The sequence below is a fragment of the Paramisgurnus dabryanus genome, chromosome 20 (genome assembly GCF_030506205.2).
Source record: "Paramisgurnus dabryanus chromosome 20, PD_genome_1.1, whole genome shotgun sequence".
In the NCBI taxonomy this organism is placed as follows: domain Eukaryota; kingdom Metazoa; phylum Chordata; class Actinopteri; order Cypriniformes; family Cobitidae; genus Paramisgurnus; species Paramisgurnus dabryanus.
In genome coordinates this window covers 12,386,383-12,406,636 of record NC_133356.1, presented here as the reverse complement: position 1 = coordinate 12,406,636, position 20,254 = coordinate 12,386,383, and the positions used below count along the sequence as shown (strand labels likewise).

At 37.1% G+C, this 20,254-nt stretch overlaps 2 protein-coding genes across 2 annotated transcripts; both read left to right on the top strand.

Annotated features, from left to right (window-relative positions):
• Positions 1-3,125: 3,125 nt before the first annotated feature.
• Positions 3,126-8,363, top strand: LOC135786846 (E3 ubiquitin/ISG15 ligase TRIM25-like). Its single transcript, XM_065296442.2, has 8 exons — positions 3,126-3,250; positions 3,766-4,385; positions 4,545-4,640; positions 5,096-5,329; positions 5,408-5,564; positions 6,024-6,065; positions 6,153-6,194; positions 7,319-8,363. The coding sequence occupies exons 2-8, from the start codon at positions 3,795-3,797 to the stop codon at positions 7,918-7,920; spliced, it is 1,764 nt and encodes a 587-aa protein (XP_065152514.1). The 5' UTR covers positions 3,126-3,250; positions 3,766-3,794; the 3' UTR covers positions 7,921-8,363.
• Positions 8,364-10,190: 1,827 nt separating this feature from the next.
• Positions 10,191-20,231, top strand: ftr81 (finTRIM family, member 81). The gene is made up of 7 exons (XM_065296443.2): positions 10,191-11,057; positions 11,614-11,709; positions 15,080-15,313; positions 16,587-16,743; positions 16,831-16,875; positions 16,956-16,997; positions 19,039-20,231. Exons 1-7 carry the CDS (start codon positions 10,473-10,475, stop codon positions 19,536-19,538), a joined length of 1,659 nt encoding a protein of 552 aa, XP_065152515.1. The 5' UTR covers positions 10,191-10,472; the 3' UTR covers positions 19,539-20,231.
• Positions 20,232-20,254: the final 23 nt, after the last annotated feature.

The window sequence follows — 20,254 nt, the reverse complement described above, 5'->3', positions numbered from 1 at the left end:
CTTTCTTGTATATTTCTAAAGAAAAGTATTCTGCATTTTGTGTAGGAGTTTAATGTTTTCAGGGTTTTTTATATTATTTATAGTTAGTTCTCTTCCAGACCAAATTAGTATAATTTATTTCCTTCTAATATAAGAGGATTCAAAGGGTTGCTTTTGTCATGTATATCATGTCACACGCCACATGTGACGTTTTGATAAATGCACCAAACTGTAACAATTAAATATAGAAATTATATAGCAGTCATGTGTTAGTATTTTTTTTATTTTACAGTATTTTGGCAGAGAATGAACCCAAAAGATTTACAGATGCAAACCAGGATTATGTAACTCAAGTAAGAAATATCTTGACCCATTCTGATAAAGCAGGTGGCCCAAACATCTTTTACTGAGGATACAATTGACATCAGCATAAATGTTACATACAACATACAAATACTGTCAAAAAAAGACTTTCATGTGATCCTGAAAATTGTGTTCTGTTTAATAAATATCTTCTTCAGAAGGAAGCTGTGAGACTTTATACTTTTAGTCCTTAAAAACCAAAACTGTATATAAACATACATATAAAGAAACATTTTAAAAGTTTGGTTTGGTTTTTGTGAAGTTCTTGTTGACAACATTACAAAGCATTAGGACCGGTAGCATGAGGTGACTTCTCTTGGAGGGGCGTGAATTCAAAATGTGTGTTCGGAGTGTCGTGTGTGGCTCATCATGTCAAAATATGTGTTCGGTGTGTCATGTTAACCTATGTGCATTGTGCGTCATGTCAAAACATGTGCCTGCTGAAGGGTTTATGATTAAAGAGACCAATACTCAAGACACTAAACAGCTAATTGTGCATGTAATTATGTGAGTATCTGGCAAACGCAAGTGTGTCTTTTATCATAAACCCCTTAGAAACCTCTGCAGCAAGCATGTATTTTGATATAATGCATGATGTAGATAGGTTCATGTGGCACGCCGAACATATATTTTGACATAACGAGCGACACATCGCATCGTGCGCTCTCAAAAATGTTGATCAGAAGACCCAAACAAGTATAAATTAATTATATTGGTTTCTCTATGTTTTGTACTTCAGTGTGGTTACTGTATTTTCTTTTTTGTGTTGGTTATAACTGTGTCTGTCTTCCTTTATCAGTACAACGTATAGCAGTCTATCTTCAGTGCCAATGGGGCAAAGCATTCTGGGAAATAAGGCACTATAAAGGTTGATCATCTGTTAGGTCCATACCCCTGGGGCTGTTGTTTTTGGTTTGGCATAGAATATAAACATAAGCCAAAATAATTCTAAGGTCTTATCCACTGAGATCTTAAGTGACCTCATGCTCATCTCTGCAGGGCAAGTGCTGCTGAAAGATTTCCTGAGTTCTTAAGGTCATACAGTATGCATTTACCTGGTGCGATGGGGTCCTGCCTTGAAGGTTTGTAAAAGCGCGGAGCCTCTGAAAAAATATTTTGGTATCCAGATATGTGCTGCTGAACAGAGACATGATCTAATTTTACAGTTTCTCAATTGTCTCTGATTGAACAGTGAGTATAATGAACATCAGCTCACCTCTCCATAGTTTGTCTTTCTCATCATCCATTTATCACTGATGTGCAACCTTGTCTCTGTCAAATAGTTTGACCTTTTACTTTGACACATGAGAAAGCAGCATTGATCAGAGATCAACTTTGAGGGTGGGACCGATGAAATTGTGGGTTAATCTGTTTGACGTATGTGGGAGAGATTTACAGAGACCGTGAGAAAGGTGTAAGAAAATGAGCCATGAGAGGGGAGTATTGACTGGTTGTACTGATAAGACAAATTCTCATTAACTCGTCAAGTCAGTGTGTAAGTCACCTTTCCAAAAAATACTAAATGAACAACGCTCCTCATTCTGGATAGTCCTGAAGATTTATTTGTGCGTGTGCATCAGATTGATCAGAGGGACTTTGCAGCTTCCCTGTTGGATGGAGTGTATTTTGGTTATTTAAGCCCGTGTCACAAGAGGGCAGCATTGAGTAGCGTATAATGTAAAGACATTACTTGTCCCTCTGTATATCTATGGTCCACCTGTTTCCTACAGATGTGAAACATATTTCACGTGAAACCGGTGACGCAGTTTTGCGAGGCTTGAGCTATTTAGTCAAGCCCCGAATCTTTTGAGGATTTGTTGAAAACGTTTTAGATCACAAATGTTATTAATTATTATTGTTATTATTATTACTACTTCTAATTTGTTTTCATAGTATAGAAATCCCGTCTATTTGCGGGACAGTTGCGCTTATTTTACACGTGTTTTTTTTTACCTATTTATTCCATTAAAACTGTAAAGCTCGTCGTATGGTGTCGAGTTGTTCATGGCAGTTTCTGCTTCGCCCTTCAGGTGGCACTGTTGACAACACACAGTCAGTTATTGAACAAAAATAGAACTGTTCCGCCAAATGTACAATTTATTTCTCAATTCTTGATAACCTAAAAAACTGATTACAATGCAAATGTTTAATATTAAGCAGGCTATCGAATAAAGAAAATACAAATGATAAATATCAGGATTTAAAAAAGTGTGAATCAAAAAGAACAGACACAAATTAAGGTTGATCATGAACAGGGAAAATGCAGAACTGAGGGGGGGGGGGGGAAAACAAGAACACGATTACAGAACCGCCAATCATAGCCTATATGAATAAGTTATATTCAATGAATGTTCGTATTACAATTAATATCATCATAATGACAATTCCTGTGGTTGTGGTGTCATGTTAAGAGCCCTTATGAGCCCCTCATCTCATCTGACCCTACCAACGCCCCTGTGTAAACGTCATCATCTTAAATTCTCTTTTCCCTCTATCTCGTACATACATGCAGTAAAATTATAAGTCAATTCAAAACAAATTTTAAATACTTTGTTATTTATACAAAGCAAATGCAATGTAATTTAGTTCAGAAGTTATAGTTCAAGTAATTAGCCTACTCATTAACGTTACTAGGTCTCCTGCTCCAACAAGCATTGTCTGAAATGTTCTTGTAATACAATTCATTCACAGGGACAGTTAAAATCAAACCATTTTCTTGATTGCAAGGATAAAACCAAAAGAGAACAAATGTAAAAAAGAATGGACAAAAAAAAGAAAATGTTTGCCCGAACTTCAGTCCAGAGTCCAGACCTACTTTGGAAATTTGCCTCTTTAAAGCCCCTCCCTTTACTCAAAGAAATGCAACCGAAAGTGAACGCTCTTTACTGGTAGCTGCGTGCAAGTTGTGGTGAGTGTGTGTACACGTTAGTTAAACCTTGTATGTCTGCCTTTTAATGAATAATGCATATATGTCTTTGCTGTATATTTGTATTGCATACACTTTCCTTTTAGTGTTTGATATTATCTTTTAATGTTTAGTTTGCTCGTGGTATTGTTGATCTCCATCGAGTGAGTGCTGTTAGCCTTTAAGATAATGCAGTCAGATCACTCTACATCAGTGGTTCAGTCCACAGGGCCCCCCTCCCAGAACATTTTAGATGTCTCCATATATAAAACACCTGATTCAGTTCATCAGCTTGTAAGTGTGTTAATTAAGGGACGTTTCAAACATTCTGGAAGGAGCTTGATGAGGGGAATCAGGTGTCTCATATAAGGATACATCTAAAAGATTCTGGGAGGGGGGCCCTGAGGACTGGAGTTGGGAACCACTGCTCTACATTACAGCCATTTTCTTGTTTGCAAAAAACTTTCAGTCCAAGTACTTGAAATATTTTCCAGTAAAACACCTGTTTTTTCCCACAGTGAAAGCCTGTGGGTGTGGCATCAACAAGATGGCAGAATTTTCTGATGATCAAAATCCTTTTAACTGTCCGATCTGTCTTCATCTTCTGAAGGATCCAGTCACCACTGCATGTGGACACAGTTTCTGTATGAACTGTATTAAAGAGTGCTGGGATCAGGATGATCAGAAGGGAGTTTACAGCTGCCCACAGTGCAGGCAGATATTCACTCCCAGACCGGTTCTCAACAGAAGCACTGTGCTAGCTGAACTCGTTGGAAAAATGAAGCGAGAAGAACCACAAGCTGTTGAAGCCACTCCCCAGAAGTCTTCAGCTGGGTCTGGAGATGTGGAGTGTGATGTCTGCATGGAAACCAAACTAAAAGCCATCAAGTTTTGTCTGGTGTGTGTGGCATCTTACTGTGAGTCTCACATCCAAACTCATTATATATCTCCTGCATTTAAGCGACATAAACTGGTCAATGCTTCGCCACATCTGCTGGAGCAGATCTGCTCTCAACATGATAAACCACTGGAGCTGTACTGTTGCCAAGACCAGCAGCTGATATGTATGCAGTGTGCTCTGATTAACCATCAAAACCATAGAATGGCTTCACCTGCAGCCAAACGACAAGAAATACAAGTAAGGCAATTTATTTGTCTCTGTTATGCTTTAAATGTATAATTTACTCAACAAAAAAAAACACACAGTGCACACGTGCCTTTGACTATTATATATACATCTCTAACAAGTATTGTCTAAAATGTTTTTATGTAATATTGTAATACAATTGATTCACAGGGACAGGTCGAATCAAACCAGCATAGCCTACAAGAGGAAATACATAATCGAGAAATGAAAGTACAGGAGGTAAAACAAGCCATAGGCTTTCATAAGGTGGGTGTGATGTAATACATTAATAATGTTATGCTATTACATTAGTGCTTCAGTTACTGTATGTCTTATATTCAGTTTATGTTACCCATTTATGCATTATATTATTAGTATAATAGCAATTAAGTCAGTCAAATTATATTACAAAACTATTATTATTATAAACTATATGGGCTACAGTAAGCTAGGCCAATACTTTGATCTACTTTTGTAGTAAAATAAGATTTTTGTTGGTTTGTTTGTTTGTTTGTTTTTGCCTTATACAGTAAGCATGTTTTAAGGTGTTGAATTTGCATTTGTTTCTTTTGGGTGTCACCCCATTCCACTGTTTTTCACTGCTATATAGGCTAGGATGTAGTAAAAAAGAATACAGAAAAATTCCAATGTCACAACTCAAAAGTGATAATTTACTGTAAACGTTAATACACACAGTTAAAGATAATTCTATCTCCTAACAGAGTTCTGCACAGGAGGCAGTAAAGCAAACTAAGAAGATCTTTACAGAGTTGATCAGCTCCATGGAGAAAGACCAAGCTAAGATAACAGAGAACATCAGAAATCAAGAGAAAGCAGAAGAAATAAAGGCTGAGGAGCTTATACGTGTACTGGAGCAGGAGATCATTGATCTCAGGAGGAGAAATGAAAAACTGGGACAGCTTTCACAGATAGACAATGACATTTGTTTCATACAGGTAACAAAACGGACTTATGATACAGCAGAGTGCAGTATTTACTGTTTTCTGATTCATTGCTTATATTTCCACCTATAGAATTTCTCTTCTATTTACAACTATCAATGTTCAAACCTGTGCAACATCCCTGTATACCAACATCTGACATTTGAGGAAATACCAACGATTCTCTCTGAACTGAAAAGCCAACTGAATGATCTGTGTGAACAAGACACTGTCAGGATATCAGAGAAAGGTGAGATTAAATTAGATTCATAAATTGTCTGGCGAAATTAAACGCTTCTTAAAACAGTTCAACTTAATTTTTTTTCTCTAAGGGGTGGTTTCCCGGACAGGGGTTAACTTAAGCCAGGACTCAGTTTTATTAGGAAATATAACTTGTTTTAACAAACATGCTTAACATAAAACATTACTTATGTGCATTTTGAGGCAAACAAAGGGCACTGATGTATTTAAGGATATGTCAGTGCAATTTGTTTTCCATTTGAACAGCTTTACATTTATTATAGTCTATAGGACTAGTCTTATCCCTGTCCCCTGAGTGGGATTTTTTGTTTTATTTTAAATGGAAAAAAATTGATGGCAGAATTGTCAATCATTATTTATATTTTTTGCATATCAATAAATGTAAAAGTAAGATGTTACACAAGCAGATTCGCTTAATGTTCATTGAAAAAATTGCATTTTCTCTTAGTTCCCACAATTCATATACTGAACAACGAGAAGACTACAAAGTGTAAGTCAACATGTTTATTTCGTCCTTTATTTAAAATGCTCAGGCACACACATACTGTGTTCATAATTTGTTTTTTCCATTCTTCAGATTTGCCATCACAACCCAAGACCAGAGAAGAATTTCTTATATGTAAGTTATTCTCTACAGTAAATATCTTGTATACTGAGATGAGGGGTAGAAAGATCAGTTAAGTATGTTCATGCCTATTTCTGGCTCTTAGCGTAGCTAAGATTTGGGGTTTGTTTATTTGGAAGTCATCATGCCTGTGCCAAAGTTTTTCCACACCACAGTGAGAGCTTCTGAGGATTAAAGGGGTCTATTGGCTTAAAAAATAACATTAGGAACACTCTAGTCCAGGGGTAGGCAACATTGGTTCTGGAGTGCCGATGTCCTACAGAGTTTAGCTCTGGCTCTAATCAAGCACACCTGAACAACTAATCAAGGTCTAAAGAGTCACCTGAAAACTACAGGTAGGCGAGGTTAAATTGGGTTGGAACCAAAATCTGCAGGACGTCGGCACTCCAGGAACCCTTGCACTAGTCTATATTGTCATCTTTTCATTGATGATTTTTCATTGTACCTAAATTAAATTTAGTACTGTACACATGATTTTAATCTTAATAACCAACTGGGGGTGGCACAGTGGCTCAGTGGGTAGCACTGTTGCCTCACAGCAAGAAGGTTCTCGGTTCATGCCCCGGCTAGGGCAGGTGGCCTTTCTGTGTGGAGTTTCTGCTTGTTCTCCCTGTGTCAGCGTGGGTGTACTCCGGTTTCCTCCCACAGGCCAAAAACACGCAAGTTAGGCAAATTGGAGATGCCAAATTGTCCCTCCACCAACTTGTGTATAAATCAACTTGTCTGAATAAACTTGTGTATGGATTACCTGGTTCTCGCCATGAATATAGCCGTAGATGCTGGAATGGCGTTAAGAAATAAAGGAAGAAATAACCAACTGGAAAAAGTATTTAATATTAATTGTTTGATTATATATTTATGCAACTGAAAGAGGTTTGTTATGCAACCAGAGGTTACCTGGACATGAACAATGGTTTAAGAATGGAATATATATACACAGTAACAAGCATTTTAAATATGTTAATTTCTTATTATTCATGCAATTCATTCTTTTCAGAAATGAGAATAAAATAGATCTTCAATTTTCTTTTAGTAACTAAAAATCATCACGACACTAATGCTTGCCACTCATTTAGGTATATACTGCATGTCTAATACAATTTTCTTTATATTGACAGACTCCTCTGAACTGAGCTTGAATCATCAGTCAGCATGTGATCAGCTGTCCGTAAGAAATAACATTGTGTCACGATGTGTTACTTCAAGCCAAGCTTTATCAGGATTTGGTCAGGTTTCACCAATGGCTAAGTATGTTATCGATTCAGACTTTTCTTTTGGTAGTCAACCTAGAGTATATAAATCCAGCACATATCAAGTGTTGTGTAACAAAAATCTGTCTGGACGCTGTTATTTTGAGGTAGAATATACAGGTACAGGCTGTTCGGTTGCTTTCTCATATGATCAGTTCAGTAAGTCAGGAAGAAACTTTACATTTGGATGTAACAACAGGTCCTGGATATTTCACTTTTCACATGCTTGCATCAACATGTCACACAACAACATTAGCACTAACATTCCCACAGGGTCCTCTAAAATCGGAGTGTATCTGGACCATAGTGCAGGAACCCTATCTTTCTATAATGTTTCGGACAAAATGACCCTCCTACACAGAGCCCAAACCACATTCACTAAGCCCTTGTATCCTGGGTTTTCATTGCAGAAATGGGCAAATGGTTCTGTGAATATTTGTGATCTGCCATTCACAGTCACATCAAAATAAGTAAATAAAATGAACTGCTGGTAATGAATACGTACGTTTTTAGTAATACAAAGTTACCATCATAAAAGTAAATGCATGTACACTGACATCTAGATGTAGTTTTTCTTTGTATGTTTCTTAATTCAAAACACAGATGTACTTTGACTAACAAAAACACTTTCTCTGTAGAATGTACAATACAACACAATTTAATTTTAGGGTTTAATGTTAATATTAGATGTAAGAACAACTAGATTTGAGTAAGAAAAGATTTCTGTTTTTGCTAGAATAACTGTGTCATTAAGGGTATGTTGACTTTAAGATTAATAATTTATTTTGCATTCAAATCATGACTAAAGTCTAAATTTAAAAGGTGTACAGTATTTGCATGGCTTGCCCCTTAACCAATTTGCGAGTGTTTATGTGTATTAGATGCAAATGTAATGCAAATTAAAATATTTCTACTATTATTGTCTGTTATGTTGTTTTTGTTCCTGGCTGCTTGAAAAAACTTCTAATTCATACCCAACAATCAGGTTTGTCTATATTTTACCCAGCCATGGCCAGCATTTATAAAAGTGCATGGTGATGTTTTTCCCTGAATTTTTAAATTGGATAAAAAAAATGCCCAACACACACACACACAGTCAGGCATACATGGTTTATGTACCATGGACATTTCCTGTGTCCCCATAAACCATGGTAATAGCATAGTTGACATGTCATTATAAATTCATGTCCCTGTAAACCACATTTGCAACCCCCCCCCCACACACACACAGGTAATTCATGTTTTCATTCAGAAAAAATCCATGTCCTGTCAGTTTTGGTTTGCATTTACAAAATGTTAATATAACAGCTTTAATTATCCAAAGCAGATTACAAATACAAATTACAGCACAATTTATTCAACCTAAATAGATGTAGGCTATACAGTTCCCTGTTTTAAAGTAACTCAGGAGTCAAAGCTGTACAAGTTCACGGCTTGTGGCGGCAGGTGCCACTTTGTTTTTGTCCTATGTCTCTGTTGTTTAATTTCTCAAAAAGAAAGACACAGATGTCACACTCGTTTGTATGGAAGACGCCAGAAATTATATGGCAGGAACACTGTGAGCAGCAGTGTAAGAAACAATGATAAAAGCTTGATAGAGACATTTTAAACCTCCTTTCCAAACATCATATGCGGGTGTAATAGAGTTCAGGGGACTCAAATCTCTTTGTGGTGTGCATTTCTGCATATACATCATGCCTGCACATACACACACATTAAAGACTCAAAGTCTTTCAAACTAAGATAGGCCTACTGATATTCACTATACCCAATCACTAAACTTTACCCTCAAACAATCGGATTAGATTTATAGCAAAGCAGGTTGGTTTATGGGCCTCTAAGGAAGTTTGTAAGGAACCTTACAAAGTTCATTTCTGTTTAACTATATTTGTGATTACATTCTAAAAATTTGGACAAACATACAGCTAAACTCATAGACAGAAAGCGTTATGGGAATGGGAAGGGAGATTAAACATATCTTTTGGTAAACAGTCCACGATAACTGCAGCGTATGCCATCAGATTCTGTTTGTGCAGAGCGACATCTGCAGGACGAATGAATACATCTCATCTACCATTTACGTACGTGTTTATATCATCCTATACTAACCAATTTTTATGACAAATATATAATTGCGCTGTTTTGAGCATGATCGCATCTTTTTTTGTATTGCGTTTTTGTCACTGTCCCAACAAAGCCTGGGGTAATATTTGTAATTTATTTTATTTTAACGAAACGCAGTGATCGTCAAAGCCAGGAGAAGTTAATAAGGAAAGATGAATTTTCAAGGCGTATGTGTGTGAGACCTCCCAATAAATCATACCATATTTTAAAATAAATTTACTTATACAAATTTGCCAGATCCCACCAAAATACCAATTACGTGTTATTTTATTTTATGCCAATCTGTTTGATAAGGTTTTATCCTTATCACTTATTTATTTAAGTCATGTCTGGTGCACTACTTTGTCTTCTTTTCTCAGCACCGTGCTGTAAATGTCCTCGGCTAGCTTCAATTATGATTTTTGGGGACAAGGATTTTGAGTTTCAAAAGGTTTATTTTCACACAAAAAAACACAGACGTTTATGCATGCTGCTGACTGATCTGTTGTGCAAAAGCGTTTAAAGGAAATAGAAAAAAACAACAGACAAAATCACAAAAACGGGTAGGTTAATAATTGCAATAAAGAGGTTCTTAAAAAACACCACGTTAATTAATATAATTTAACTAGTATCTTGCAGATTATCATTGTCACACTCCAGCACAGTAGGTGGCGGTATGCACCTTTACAGTTGGTTTGCAACCCGCCAGTAAACCCACAAAAGAAGAAGAAGAACAGACAAAAGCGCGGCAATGTGGTGTCAGCAAAGGCCCCGCCCTCTCTAGCTCACCTGCAACTAGTCTCAAAAGGTCTGTACAATCTTAACTAGGTCGAAATCAGGACAAGCGAGTCGATATACTTCAGAAACAATCGTCATTCTTGAAACATCTTCAAACTTCTGAGTACGAGAAATCAGAAGAATGGCAGATTCTTCTTTTGATGATCTCAATTCTTTTAACTGCCCGGTCTGTCTTCATCTTCTGAAGGACCCGATCACTACAGCATGTGGACACAGTTTCTGTATGAACTGCATTACAGAGTGCTGGGATCAGGATGATCAGAAGGGAGTTTACAGCTGCCCACAGTGCAGGCAGATATTCACTCCCAGACCGGTTCTCAACAGAAGCACAGTGCTAGCTGAACTCGTTGAGAAAATGAAGAGAGAAGAACCAGCGACTGAAAACAAACCTCCACTGTGTTCTGCTGAGTCTGAAGATGTGGAGTGTGATGTCTGCATCAGGACCAAACTAAAGGCCATCAAGTTTTGTCAGATGTGCGTGGCTTTTTACTGTGAATATCACATCCAAACTCATTATACATCTCCTGCACTGAAGAGGCACAAACTGGTCAATGCTTCGCCACATCTGCTGGAGCAGATCTGCACTCAGCATGATAAACCACTGGAGCTGTACTGTTGCCAGAAGTTGATCTGTGTCCAGTGTGCTTTAATTGACCACCAGAACCATAGTATAGTCTCACCTGCAACATCAAGAAAACAAATTGAGGTATAGTAAGGCAAATTATAAGTTTGCATAAACCTTGTAATTAAAGGTGTAATATAATATTACATATGTATAAAGAACTTACAAAATGAACTGTATTTTGTTTATATTACCTTAGAATAAGCAGTTTTAACTACTTTGTGGTACAGCACAAGTTGTAGATTTTTTGTGAAAAAAATGTGAGTTTGCATTTCATTTTAAAACCATATGGATTCAGAGGTTTGTATTATGGAAGTATACTTCAGTATGTTAATATTATGGTTTATTATGTTTATGAGTTCAATTAATAGCCATTTAATTGTCAACAGGTGGAAAAAGATACCAAGCACTCACATTGTTATTATTTTTCTTCCATGCCAAATGGCACTCACATTGTTATTATTTTTCTTCCATGTCAAATGTTTTTGATGTCTCGTCCTTTCTGAGTTAAACTGATTTTTGTAAAACGCTTCATTAAGCGTAGACAATTAAGTTTAAATGTTACACATTCTTCTTACCATACTCATCACAAATTGTTACAGAGACCTAATAAACTAAGCGATTAACATTTATTTCACAGGGGCAGTTGAGATCAAATCAGGAAAACATACAACTGGAAAGGAATCAGCGAGAAAATAAGGTACAGGAGTTAAGAGAAGCCATGGACTCTCATAAGGTAAGTGTGTGTTAGTTTTTTTTTCTTTTGTTTTAGCATTTTATCAATTTGATTTTACACTTTATTTGGCACAATGACTAGTACTGTACTTTTTTAATGCATTGTTTTTTCCACACTTCATTCTTTACACAATTTATTCTTTATTCTTGCTATTTTCCAAATATTAAAACAATCTGTATCTTTTCCAGTTAGATTTCTTCAGTTTAAAAAAATTGTTTGTGTTATGAGAAATGGAATTTGAAAATAAAGGACTTCAAAAATAATCTTGTAGGTTATTAATTAAATTAACACTTTTACCCATGGTATTTGTCTTATACAGTGTAAAAAGTAAAAGTTGGATCTACTCAAACAAATAACCTTAATTGGTAACCCTCAAAAAAATATGTTTTGTCAAATTAAATTTAAAGGGGACATATTATGAAAATCTGACTTTTCCCATGTTTAACTGCTATAATTGTGTCCCCAGTGCTTCTATCAACCTAGAAAATTTAAAAAAGATCAACCCAGTAACTTAGTTTTGGTAAACCATTCTCTGCAAGCATGTGAAAAAATAGGTAATTGTAATTTGGCTCCTATTGTGATGTCAGAATAAGGTAATACCGCCCCCTTTATCTGCACTATCCAACCACAGCACAGCCATTTAGTACAGAGAGAAATTGAGAGAAAAAAAAAATTCACAGCACAATTGAGTTTCAATTGCAACAAACCACCATCATTGTGATCAGTGTTTGCACTTCAGACGCTCATTTGCATTTTAAAGGACACACCCAAAACGGCACACTTTTGCTCAGACCTAGATTAAGACTTAGTTTACATCTTTAAAAAAATCTCATATGTCACCTTTAAAGTGAGAACATTTATTGTGAATTTTTTTTAGGTTTTACCAACTGAAGTAATTTGTTTAAGTAGATCCACCTTTAAAGGGGCCATGGCATGAAAATCTGACACTTTTCATGTTTAAGTACTATAATTGGGTTCCCAGTGCTCCTATCAACATAAAAAATGTGAAATGTGAAAAAGATCAACCAAGTAATTTAGTTTTGGGTAACCATTCTCTGCAACCATGTGAAAAATTAGGTAATTGAAATTTGTCTCTCTTTATGATGTCATAGGGAGATCTTATTATAATAATACCCCCCTATATAACCACGGCACTGCCATTTAGTGCAGAGAGAGAGAGAGAGAAAATAATTCACAGCACAATTGAGTTTCAATTTCAACAAACCACCATCATTGTGATCAGTGTTTGAATTTTATCAGCTCATTTGCATTTTAAAGGACACACCTTTTTTGCTCACATTTTTTCTCACACCTACAAAGTGTCAATTTTGACATGTTATAATAAATTGTCTATATGGTATTTTGAGCTAAAACTTCACACATGCACTCTGGGGACACCAAATATTTATTTTACATCTTAAAGGGGACAGAGAATGAAAAACCATTTTACCTTGTCTTTGTTGAATAATGGTAGTCTACTTGCATTCACGAACATACAAAAAGTGCTAGACATTAGGGGTGTGCAAAAAAATTGATTCACATTTGAATCGCGATTCAAGCTTTGCCGATTCAGAATCGATTCATAGCATTCCAAAAATCGATTCATAAATTTTTTTTTAATGCCGTGTTACTATTGTCCTGAAATGAGTTTATCTCAGTATTCCCATAGATGGCGCTGCGTCTGCACACTCTTGTCACAGTGTTTCCCACACATTGACTTTACTTGGGCGCGCTGCCCAGTTATATTAACAAGCGCCCAAGTATATCTGGCAAACTTTTTTGTTTTTCTGTGATGATGACACTCTTTAATAATGACATTTTGTGTGTTTCTCAATGAATAGGAATGCGACGCGAACAAGCTCGTGTCACATTGTATCCTTCATGTTTCTGAACTTGAGCAGAGTTTTAACATTAGAGGAGTTCACGGAGCACCCGCGGCCCGTATGGTTCCGGGTTTGTATTTGAAATGGTCAGTCGGGTCCGCGTCAGTCATAGTTAAATAACTTCGGGTCCCAAAGTCTGATTAATATTGCCGTGAGCGCTACCGCGCTAAAGCTCGCGTGCAGTTTGAGCGTGCCTGCGGTTTCCATGGCGATAACAACAGGCTCTTTTCTATTATTATTAATAAACCATATCTTTTCTAAAATCTATTGCACTGAACGAGCAAAGCTCAAGCTGACTCAAGATTTACAAAACGCAAAGCTGTAATGTAAAGTCCCCTGTCACTGGGACAGCAAGTAGACTTTCGAATCTGAAATAATGAGTGGATTTAGCTTTTTTTTTTAATCGGCAAGAGAGAAATAGATAGAGGCACTTTCCTTGCTTCTGCTCTATCTAATAGAAATAATAACCATTATAACACCAGTCACATTTATAATATATAGACCTGCACTGTCTATCATTAATATGCTATGGTATTTAATAGAGTTTGATAAAAGGGGTCATCTAATTGCTTCATAACAGTTTTTATTTTTGCATAAAGACATGAAGTAATATCAAACTACATTTCATTTGTTGTGTTTCTTTTCTTTAAAATTGTATATCTACTACAATCAGTCACATAGGAAAAAGTAAACCACATTTACATACTGTGAATCGTTTTTTTAAATCGAGAATCGTTTTTGAATCGAAAATCGATTTTGAATCGAACCGTGAGGCTAAAAATCGGAATCGAATCGTGAAATTTTCTGAATCGTGCACCCCTACTAGACATGCTTAACATCTCAGTCTCGTAGAAATTCCTCTTTTAGAAATGTCAGCCAGAAAACGGCCCAATCTGAAAAACTGATGCTTATGACATCACAGGCATCTCACTGCCCCTCCACTTTAAAATAATTGGCTACATTTTTTGAGTGGCAGCAAAGTCAGCCAATCAGTAATGAGATTGCAAGTTAAACCAGTAGGGGGAGCCAAATAGGTGCAAAACCACTTGTTTAAAATCCCCCACTCTAATAGAGCTATCTGAGAGAGGTTTTTAGGAAGCTTCTAAGGCATTACAGACCCAAACAAAAACATTTTTTGTCTACATGTCACATCACAGAACAAGGATGAATACCCCGTTCAATCATTCTATGTCACCTTTAAAAAAGTCTTGTGACATGGCCCCTTTAACTTATTAGTCTTCAACACAGAACATATATTTAAATTTGTTTAAAACTCATAAACCTCATACCACATTTTTCTAAATTGTGGAGACCGAATCAAATGCTTTTCCTGAATGCTCAATCTGTTCTTGTATGTTAACATGAATAAATGTCAATGTTTGTGTACATATGATTGGTAAACATGTGTATATGTAAAAGTGAATATCCCCCACACTCAGTAAGAGCTAAGGGCTGCTACCAAGTAAAATATTCTTGTCTCCTAACAGGAATCTGCAAAGGCAGCAGTGGAGCAGAGTGAGGCGATTTTTGCTGATAGGATCAGAACCATGAAGAGAAAAAGAGAGGAGATAACAAAGATGATCAAAAATCAAGAGGAAGCAGAAGAAAGTGTGGTGAAGAAGCATATAGATTCATTGGAACAAGAAATCAGTGATCTAATAAAGAGACATGATGAACTGGAGCAGATTTCAGAGATAGAGGATGATATACATTTTATCCAGGTAGCAGAAATATATTTATGATTATCTATTAGTGGTGCAACGGATCGCAGTTGATCCGTGATCCGTACGGATCACGACCCACGGTTCGGCTCGCATGTGATTCGCGGATTAATACGCAAATTTAAATAGGGAAAGTTTATAATTTGTAAGTGTTATAAAGGTTTGCAAATGTTAACATTCAAGTGATTTTAAACAGTTTAACTGCAAAACGGCGCTAAAGTGATCAGTTTACTTTGCGCACAAACGCACGCGTGCGGTTGAATGCGTCCGGTCCAGCTCGAGTAAAAGCTCTGGCTGCCCATACAACGACGCTTAGAAAAGTTGTAGTGGACGCTCTGACGCTCGAATGCATTCTCTGAACTCCTCTCAGGCGGAGGTTTCCGCCTTCCGATTGATTGCCGGTGAACATTTCCGCCTTCCGATTGGTTGCCGCCGAACCGCGTCATATCTCATTACCATAAAGTTGAGCTGATTTCAACTCTCCTCGACGCTCACGCTGTACATGACGCGCCGCGCCGCTGCTCGCCGGAGCTCGCTGCCGGCTCTCATTGAAAATGAATGACTTCCGGACACTTTGACGCTCTCGCCGGTGGCGGTCTGAATGCACAGTAAGACGTAATCATCCTTCAAAGATCAGAACTCTTGATGTTTAAATTTCAGAGAGTTGCGCTACTCTCTCTCATACTGTAGTGTATTAAAATACATTTGGCTAATAGAGCAATGAAAAACAACGTAAGGTTTTTATGTGGGACGACTGTAATGCTGCGCCGTCTGTAATTCACCCTTTGTCTGTGTCTGTGCGCTCGTTTAAGGGGACTCGGTAGTGCACAAACAGAGAGATGCAGTCTGTGCACATTTGGTCTTAAAGAGACAGTAAGCTCAATTGACCTACTTAAGTCTGTGTCATTAATGTTAATCAAACAACCCAAGACAAAGAGAAAATCACTTCTGAAGCTTTAAAAAAATAATAATTACATTTAATTAATACAATAAATGCAGTGTTATTATTCATTTGATTTCTGTAACTAATGATTTTAGACCTTACTTAATGTGCAACCTTGTTCTTTTTATAAATGTTTGTAATTTCTTGATTTGTTATTAGAATTTTCCCATACTTTTTTTTTTGCTGATCCGAAAAATGATCCGATCCGTGCCTCAAAATCCGTAATATGATCCGAACCGTGAGTTTTGTGACCCGTTGCACCCCTATTATCTATGAGAGTTTTCTGAGTTTTGTTTTCTGATATATTTAATTGTTTTTCTTTTTCTACAGAAGTTTTCCTCTCTGTCCCAATTCCAATTTTCAAACTTGCACAACATCACTGTAAACCAACATCTGACATTTGACGAAATACAGCCAATTCTCTCTGAGCTGAAAAGTCAACTGGATGATCTGTGTGAACAAGACACTGTCAGGATATCAGAAAAAGGTGACAACATTCTGTCAGAAATTAAATACATACATTAAATCAAATTGTCCAAGAATACATAGTAAATTTCTTTGTGTATCTTTATAGTTCCCACTGTCCACATAATGGAAAGCCAGAATGTGCTCACAAAATGTAAGTCAACCCTGTTTTCTTTAAAAAATACTCATTAAAACTGATAGTTGAGTATATACTTAATATTTTTTGTTTTTTAGATTTGCCATCTCAACCCAAGACTAGAGAAGAGTTTCTTATCTGTAAGTTAAATCTTTGTGTAAATGTTTGTGTAAACAAACCAAACCGTGCCCCAGCGCGATTGTCCCCCCTTCCTACTCCTGCGGGGGAGTAGGAAGGGGGGACAATCGCGCTGGGGCACTCAACTCGCACTGTACTCTGCTTAGTTGATCCCGTGTGCTCAGACATTCACGTAACCCTGCTGTGCACATGAGAAAGTTTTTACGAAGGCAGATAAATGTGAGTGGTCCGCAATTGACATCCTTCCCTCTGAGCCCAAAACCTCATAAACACAGCACTTTGGTCCCAGAAAATACCTTGTAAAATTGGCAGACAAGCTTCTGTGTGAACGCAAGCACATCCCATAAATGTTCTGTGATAGCTCCCGGAACGAGGCTCTAGTAACATTGCCGTAAGCTACCCGGAAAACCCTCAGTGTGAATGAGACACAGAAAGGGGCTTGCCGTAGTGTGTCATCTGGCAACATGAAGTTATGGTAAATCTGAAGTTTAAATTTTAGATTAACATTCACAACGAGAACTGTTGGCAAACTGGACTAAAGCAGATACCAGGGAGCTCGTCAGTCTTTGTGCTGAAACAGAGATTAGTTAGTAGCATAAAAGAATAGTGTGTCATGGGCTCATAATAACAAAAATGCATGTGCATCATTGCAACAAGATTTATCAATCAGCTCTTTAAAATGGGGATTTTACATGCACATTAACCCGAATGCATTGTTCCGTGTATTTTCCGTAATGTCTGTGTGAAAAGGGCTCAAGCGTACATGCTCGACCCCACCTCTGCCGGCCAGCCAGGGTGCGATAAACCAAACCGCGCCTGGGAAAGGTACAGAGCGATCACACTAGTCAAACGAACCAGGCCAGGGATTGGGGGTCAAATATGTGAAATATGTTTGGATAGTGTGAGTGCGCCCTACTATGACCTTGACTAAAGGAATTTTAGAGATGGTTGCATCACAGCTGTTTGCATCACAACAATTTTCACAAAAGTTATTTTAAAAATCTTTACTGTTAAATCTTAACTAACTTAAATGCGGCAAAGTTGAACGTTTTTATTCAGAACTGAGTATAGAGTGCAGCATTTTGAAAGCAGCAGCTCTGGTGAAAGACAGCGACTGGATCTAAGGGGCTGTTTACACTTGGTATTAAGATGTGTTTTCATTGATCGTATCACAAGTGGAGGAGAGAGACCCATTACATTTACACCTGGTATTTAAATCCGTCTCTTTTGTCCACTTTCGAACACTTCTGTCCTGAATACTGTGAGGGGGTGGTCTGTGAGACGGTGGGCGAGTCTCTCTGCTGTCATTCAAATGCGAGCGGGAGTAATTATGAGTTTATATGGACGCAAACTAATATTATGTCGGAGTCCGCTGCTTGTTTAGCAAGTATACATGCTGCACAGTGTTTTGTACGTTTAAATGTTGGAGCTTTCTCTGAATTTTCAGCGCAATTGATGAAATAGGATCGCGCAACTTTCACGCTTTCAAAACGAAACTACGGAGAACACCCACAGTAGTTTTATCAATGAAAGGCTAAAAATAGCGCTGTATGTTCACCGTATGTTCACGCCAGAAGTAAAAAAAAAGACGTAAAACTTGTGTTTAATACCTCAGATGAGATAAATGGGTGGAGAGAAGGCAGTCGCGTGTGGCTGTTCGAACACATTCAACCACATTGCGTTCCGCAGCTCCAAAGCGATCCGATCGAAAGTGGTTTCGACTACCTCTGGATGTGGTTGAAAGTGGTCGAAAGTGGACGCGTTCAAAACGTTTTGAACACCGTTTACACCTGGCATTAACGTAGTCCACGGATAACGTAGTGATCCGATCGACGAAAACCCATGTTAATGCCAAGTGTAAACAGCCTCTTAAACCTAAAAATGCTCTTGTGACATTTTACTAGTGTCAGGTTAAATGCTGTTGTTAGTGGATACAAATATCAAATTATGTGTGAACATACAGTAACTGTATTTTAGAGTCAAAAACTGTTTTGTTCATAGAACTGTATATTTTATTTCTGTATGTTTTTTGTCTATCAACAGATTCTTCATTATTAACTCTGAATGCGTCATCAGCCTGTTATCAGCTCTCAGTAGGTGACAAGTCTGTGTCAAGAAAGGATAAATCCACAGATTACTATTACAGTAGGCCTATAGCTACATACAAGGTATTGTGCAAAGAGAAACTATCTGGACGCTGTTATTTTGAAGTTAACTGGAAAGGATCTGGTTGTTCTATTGGATTCTCATATGACAACATCAGTCAAGGGGCAACAACTTCTTTTGGATCTAATAAAAGATCCTGGAGATGTGACTTTACAACAGTTAATGTTTGTGAAATCCAAAATGGCAAAACAACTAACGTTCAGTTTGTCGCAAAAATTGGTGTGTTTCTTGATACGGAGGCAGGAACTCTGTCCTTTTATAATGTCTCTGACAAAATGACCCTACTTCACAGAATCCAGACCACATTCACTGAGCCTCTTTATCCTGGGTTTTCTTTTGAGAAGTGGGGCAATAATTCATCAGTGACTATTTTGTAGATGTAGTCTTCATCACCAGAGAGAGATCATGCATGAACCATATGTACAATTTTGTGTTAGCCATGACAAAAAGAAATTGTTGAATATGGGCTATGTTCAGAGGCAGTGATTTACTTAGTACAAAGCTTTTATATATCCATATATCCAACTTATTTTATATTTAGAGGTGGCACAGGGAGAAAGGAGCATCATCGGCCAGATAGCAGGGACACATTTTCTTCACCCAAAGACAGGCTAAATAAGTTCACTTATAAGTTTAGCAAAACCCTTTGCAGTACATTAAAATGTAAATTTGAATTAATAAAATCATTTGCAGGATACATTTGCGTTAATGTTTGTTAGAAAATGTAATTAACGAAAATATGGATCATAAAATTAACAGAATTGATTCTTTTTGTGCTGTTTTTGAAGAAAAATGCATGTGCCCTTAGTGAACGCTAAATAGAAAACATGGTGTTCTCCTTAATTGTGGTAATTGTATTGACCTTCATAATAGGGTATATCATGATAATCCTCTTGTTTTGTGTCATACTGTATACTGTAGTAATGTTGGCTGTTCAAAAAGGGAATTTATTATTATTATCACTGGAGAATTACAAAAAATAAAGTGAACATTTTGTATAGTGTGGAATAACTTCTTTTTTACAGTTTGAACTTTGGAAAAAAATGTTCCGTTATAGATGTGTCTATGCTATTGAAATCCAAATATTTTGTTG